Source organism: Rhincodon typus, chromosome 33, assembly GCF_021869965.1.
Source record: "Rhincodon typus isolate 14 chromosome 33, sRhiTyp1.1, whole genome shotgun sequence".
Classification (NCBI taxonomy): domain Eukaryota; kingdom Metazoa; phylum Chordata; class Chondrichthyes; order Orectolobiformes; family Rhincodontidae; genus Rhincodon; species Rhincodon typus.
In genome coordinates, this window is record NC_063364.1 from 20,408,705 (window position 1) to 20,414,828 (window position 6,124).

The 6,124-nt window shown below is 36.3% G+C and overlaps 1 protein-coding gene across 3 annotated transcripts in view; it reads right to left on the bottom strand.

Moving 5' to 3' along the window:
- dmxl2 (Dmx-like 2) overlaps positions 1 to 6,124 on the bottom strand; it is a 122,041-nt gene that overhangs the window by 31,312 nt on the left and 84,605 nt on the right. For all 3 annotated transcript variants that reach the window (XM_048616014.1, XM_048616013.1, XM_048616015.1), the window contains 5 exons: positions 3,701 to 3,892; positions 2,998 to 3,074; positions 2,646 to 2,773; positions 2,223 to 2,471; positions 2 to 174 (listed from right to left, as the gene is read on the bottom strand). In XM_048616014.1, coding sequence (XP_048471971.1) covers positions 2 to 174; positions 2,223 to 2,471; positions 2,646 to 2,773; positions 2,998 to 3,074; positions 3,701 to 3,892 — 819 coding nt within the window. The remainder of the gene's footprint in view (position 1; positions 175 to 2,222; positions 2,472 to 2,645; positions 2,774 to 2,997; positions 3,075 to 3,700; positions 3,893 to 6,124) is intronic.

Below are 6,124 nucleotides of genomic sequence, written 5' to 3' on the forward strand. Positions count from 1 at the left end.
CTTTGGCAACAAAATAATCCCACATGCTGAGCTCAGGTGGAATAAACTTTTCTTTGTATGATGGTCTCTCTGCTGGTACTGGTGGTGGTGCTGAAGTTTCCTTTACAGGCCTCCCAGGAACCAACATCTTCATATTAAATCTCCGTCGATATCGGTCAATGTCCTCTGGAGGAACTGTTAAGAGCATAAGACAGATATAGTGAGGTAAATCTTTGGCTGTGTAGTTGTCTACATTGATAACAATGGTTGACCTAAACTCAAGTATCTCAATTTAGCGTTATCATCTTAAAAATCCTTAGATTAATGGTCTAAAAACAAATAAACATAGACTTCAGGCTCTTTACCAGAAAGTCAATAGGCATTATTAGAAGATGATAAGCATCATACTCAAAAATAACACAAAAGGTCTACATTGTACTAATTATTATAGTGTTTGAAACAAACGGAATTAAAGACTAAATGTACTTTAAGATTAATCCTGAACTATAAATTTGTTTTCAAATGACAAGCATGGAAGGTTAGCAATGATTCCACACAAACATTTGTGCAGATGTGAAAAGAGGACATATATTGATAAATTGATGCAAAAGCTGATAACCAGTGGAAGGTAAATTAAAATAGTTATTTTGCAGATTAAAACTTCCACCCCAAATACTCCTGAAATTGATTTATATTGCTGATGTCTGAGCACAGTCACAAAATTGACTGTAATTAAAAAACTCCTTGAAGTGGTTTCATCAAAATTTCAATTCAAAATCAGAATTACATCAGTAGTTGCACCTTAAGATAATGGAGAGTAAATTTAGACGGTCTGTCAAATCTGTGTTTGACTCAATCCAGCCAGTTTTCTGCTAAAGGGATGTTTTGTTAAAATTCACCCAGTGAGTTTTAGTTTATAGATTGCAGCAAAATTGCACACCATATTAAAGTAAAATAGCAAGTTAGATAATTTTGTTCATTTGTTGCAATTTTTCTATTTCAGACACCGCTGAATCTTTCAATTAGGTCAGCCTTCCACTACATTCCAAATCACGCTATTTTAAACCACGTTAAGTATAAAATGACATCTTTAGATAAAGTAATTAGATAAAGATTAAAATCTAAATCGTATTGTTACAATAAAATGCACCTTTTCGATTGGATAACAGCTTTAGAGAAGTTAAGCTATATTTCAGAAAAATGGTAACATGCTCAATTTACAGATCTATAGTATTTTTGAGAAGGAAACAAAGATGAAGCAAGTTACTCCAAGGAAAGGACAAGTTCCAAGCCAAGAAAAGCACACTACACTCTACAGCAACCAACATTACCACTCACCATCCAGTCCTGTAGCGTGCTGTGTACCAGTCTCACAGCTGGGAGAGACAGGCACAGCTACTGGTTCTGTCTTCAAGGCAGAATTTTGTTCCAAATTTGGTACAGCTGAAATATGTGGTTCACCTGTACCACAAATTAGGTTTTTAATTTAAAAATACATACTACTCAATTCTGAAATGCTGGTGCTGAAAAAATAATTCTGCTTCACTACTTTAGGGCTTTATATTCACCAAACAGTAGTAGTTGGTAACTGAATATTATTGCTCTTAATTTATAAGTATATTCAATAATTTTGCAATGAATAAAACTAAATTTACTACCCTTCAAAAGGGAGAACCTTAACACTGTCACTGGTCATCTAATCAATAAATACAGCCTGCTATTGAGAGTTCAAGAGTTTATTGTTACTTGATTGTGGGTATCTTCACATTGGAAAAAAACATTTGAACCTCACCATCGCTGAAGTGATATATGACCTGCAGACATCTCATAAGTCAAAATGAAGTTGAGCTTACAAACCAGAAGTGGGAAAATAATCTCAAAGATTGAAAAAAAAAGATAAAACATTCAGCACCATCAATAGTAATGCACCAAACTAAATATAATAAAAAGCACAATTTATAAAATAGTAACATTCAGGATTCTCCAGCTATACTAAGAGTGCATGCATGGAGTACAGAGTAGGCTGAAGAAGATGGCGAATATAAATCTAAATGTGGTGTCAGAACCAAATCCAAACAATTTAGGATGAAATGCATCAATCTCAGTGTTAAAATTACCAATTGATTTATCATCATATACCTTATATGGAAGAGAGTTTCAAACTTCTACCATGTTATGTTATGTTAGATGCACTGTATAAAACCAAGTTGCTATTGTTGGTATTTTACAATAAATTAATGTACCTGGCGTAAGTTCTGGCCGTTTTTTGGGTTTTACTATCGTTTTTGCACCTCCTCCAAATACTGCAGCCCAAGTTCGATTATTTAGTGGATGAGCAACTAATCGAAAGAGTTCCTTGCTATCATGAGTAGCAAGACCATGGATCAAAAGGCTTAGGTAAACACCAATCACTGCCTCACAAAGCAACACATTCAATTTGGGTTGATCATCTTCCTGTGCTGTTCCAAGAAGATTAATGAGCGATGAGACACCTGGAACGAATAAATGGTATATTTTATTAACTAATCAAGTAGGAAGAAAACATTTTTGTAGACTATTTGACCAGATGCTATCTTAATCTTGCCTATCTCCTTACAAAGAAGGCAGACTGCCAGCTTGTTACTGAATAAGTTTTTACCATCTTGCAACATATTTTTCTATCTTACCAGGCCAATGTGAAGGTGAAGAGTTAGGAGTTACATGTTCTTCAATGCTTTCAGTCCGCAGTCTACGTCTTTCACCTAACAGAAGTCCCTGATAAACCATTCCTGTAAACAGGTTTGTAGCTGTTTGACTGTGAAAAGAATACCATAATTTTTAAAGAAGTCATTTAGAGTTTTGATAAATTATTTATTGAAACCAGTGGGATGACATTCATTTACCAGTTAAAGATTCATTTTGATCCATCATAGAATAGCCTGTCAGGCAACAGGATCTCAAGGGTCAATTTATATTGTCAGGATGTCTTAAAGCAAAACTAAATGGTTTGATGAACAAGAGTTTAATGAATAAAATTACCTGTAGCTGTGACTGTCACACAGAGACTGGTAAATACAAGCTGAGAGTGAAGCAGCCAAAGTGTGCAGAATGAAAACCTAATATGGAATACAGTACATTAAAAAGTTAAAGGATAGCTGGTGGAAACACTTCACATGAATATAACTATGGCCTACACTTCCTTATCATCACACAGAGAATTATTTTAATTACTAAATGCTTAAGCATTAATTCAGGCACACATTGGGAAAGCCAGAGGTTAGTGATCCCTAAGCATGCAGAGTGGTAACCAATTAAAAAAGTGTATCCATCTGACCACAACTTGTTTATAATAAGCAAGAACAACGTACATATTAAGGAAATGTTTGTTTTACGCATTGGAGCCAAATATGAAGAATGCTAGACAGTAGTCACAAGGTAACGCTTCTCATACCTACTAATGAGCCAAACCTGTTGGGTCGTTAGCAGCCATGTCCTGAAATACTATAGACCAATCTGGTTCAGATTTTGGTTATTAATTTTTCACTGACAGTAGGTTTGATTCTAAAGCTCTATGGTTGACATGTCATCCAGTACCTTGTGAAAAATATGTTCTCCTCTAAAGCAGAATATGAAGCCCACTGACAAGTATTTATTCACCTAAAGATGAGTTCCATAGTAAACCTGTAAGTGCACCAATGCTATTAGTATTTTCAAAAACGGCAAACCTCAATAAAATTGTTACCTTTTCCTCCTTAAGACCTGGAAGAGGTGGAAAATTCATCTGGACCACCGTGTACAGAACATCATGGATATGGTTACTCAAATGCATGACAGGGTTGGCTATCACAGTTTTAGTTGAAGCAATGCTTGCGGAAAGAAGGGGCAAGGTGGTTGGTAAAGGAAGTGGAGACTGAAGCTGTTTCATTGTAGTTTCCTGTCAGAAAGTAAAATCAATATTAAGCAATCATATAAGCTTGTAATGAATTAACACAATCAAATGCTATACAAAATTTCTAGTGATACAGAACGGGTAATTGGCTCATGGTAATAAAAACATAAATGGAGAACTACAAATTCTTTACTAATAATCTACTTTGTCAATCCCATGTTGTAACAAATGGGACATAAAATTTGTTGTAAAATTCCATACATACAAAAGAAAAATTTAGAAAACTAACAGGTCCAAATGACTAGCTTCATTTTTCCCAAGGCAATCAAGTAACAAATTCTTGTTTACCAGTTTGAATTTCAAGTCGATTATTAGCGTCTTGGGATCACATTTATTTTCGTCCCCTTGTAAAGGCCAAAATCAACTGACCTCATATGTGGCAACTTAAAGTAATGACAGTTGAATGTGATAAGCCATGAACATGTCAACTTAAACAGCAGTTTATAGTCAATATTCATCGTTTATATTTCAGGTTTCTCTTTAACTAAAATACACAAGTGTGAATTGCTGAATCGTACTCATAACATTTTAAGGGTGAAATGAAAAAGGAGCAACTGATAAAGATAAATCTAATTTGGATTTTTTTTCCCAGCTCCTGCTGTCATGTGCAAGAAGATTATCTTGCTTATTTTGAGGTTGTCTTAAAATCTTAAGGCCAAGAAATATCCAAGATGAGAGAAGTCATTAACTGTAAGTCTTTACCAACTTGAGATGCTGGTTTCTGCTCAGTTTGGAATGGTAATACATGGGATGCAGCAGGTAACCATGAATGATGGCATGGTCTGTCTGAACTAATATTGTAAAGTAATCAATGGTAACCTAAATTACAGATGTTAGATCATGCAGAAGGAAGCAACTTATTCAGTACATTTGCAAACTGCATCCTTGACTAGTGGGCAATCAGTAGATATCATGTAAAACTCTTAAAAATTTAGGATAATATCCATATGTGCTGTTGAATCCATGAACTTGCATCATAAGTTAACGCTCAAGATGAAGGGAGGCAAAATATTGTGGGAGAAATAAAGTCCAACAGAAAATTTATAGCATTTAAAAGATGTATTTAGAATACAGGAGAAAGTTGGGTTAGTTGATCTTTTTGAAGGAACGGTGATGAAATTTAGTACAGAAAACTACTATTTTTGGATTCCAGTCCTATGCAACATTGAAGATCTTGTTATCTGATTCATGTCAATAAGCCTCACAGCCAGACAATTCAAATCATTCGTCACTGTTCTAATTTTATGGTTGCCACATATTTATCCCAATGACTGGCCAGTCAGGTTTCTGATTTTGAACAGCATACTTCTCTTGGATTTTTAAATGTAAAATTTTTTTTTTTTTTTTTTTTTAAAAAACAGGACCTCCAGCTAAACTAAAACTAAAATGGTTGGCTGGAGTTGTGGAAAATTAATGCTATCTGAGCTAAGATATTTTAATAACAGATTATAGTTGGGATGAAGGTGGTAAGCTGTCCTTCTAGAAATTGCGCAGTTACACTTCTGCAGGATGCAATGTGGGACTCAAAGAATAATATGACATCATAACAGTACATTATAGGGATTATTGGAATTAAATCTATATCAATGGATATTTATTCTTTAAAAAGAGACAGTCAGGTTACAGATGAATATCATTGTCTATGCAATGTGCTGAATCTTACAAGCTCCAAGGAAGCTCCATGTAGAATGGTCAGGAGCAAATTCTGAAAATAGCGTGCCAGGTTTTGCTAGAAACAGGGTCACCAGCTACATGGCTGTGATAGGTAAATACTTAGAGATAGTAGGAACTGCAGATGCTGGAGAATCCGAGACAACAAGGTGCAGGGCTGGATGAACACAGCAGGCCAAGCAGCATCATAGGAGCAGAGAGGCTGACGTTTCGGGCCTAGACCCTTCAACAGAAAAGGGGGAGGGAAAGGGGGTTTTGAAATAAATAGGGAGAGAGTGGGAGGCGGATAGAAGAGGGATAGAGGAGAGGATAGGTGGAGAGGAAACAAACAGGTCGAAGAGGCGGGGATGGAGCCAGTAAAGGTGAGTGTCGGTAGGGAGTTAGGAAGGGGATAGGTCAGTCCAGGGAGGACAGACAGGTCAAGGGGGCGGGATGAGGTTGGTCGGTAGGAGATGGAGGTGCGGCTTGAGGTGGGAGGAGGGGATAGGTGGGAGGAAGAACAGGTTAGGGAGGCAGGGACGAGCTGGACTGGTTTTGGGATGCGGT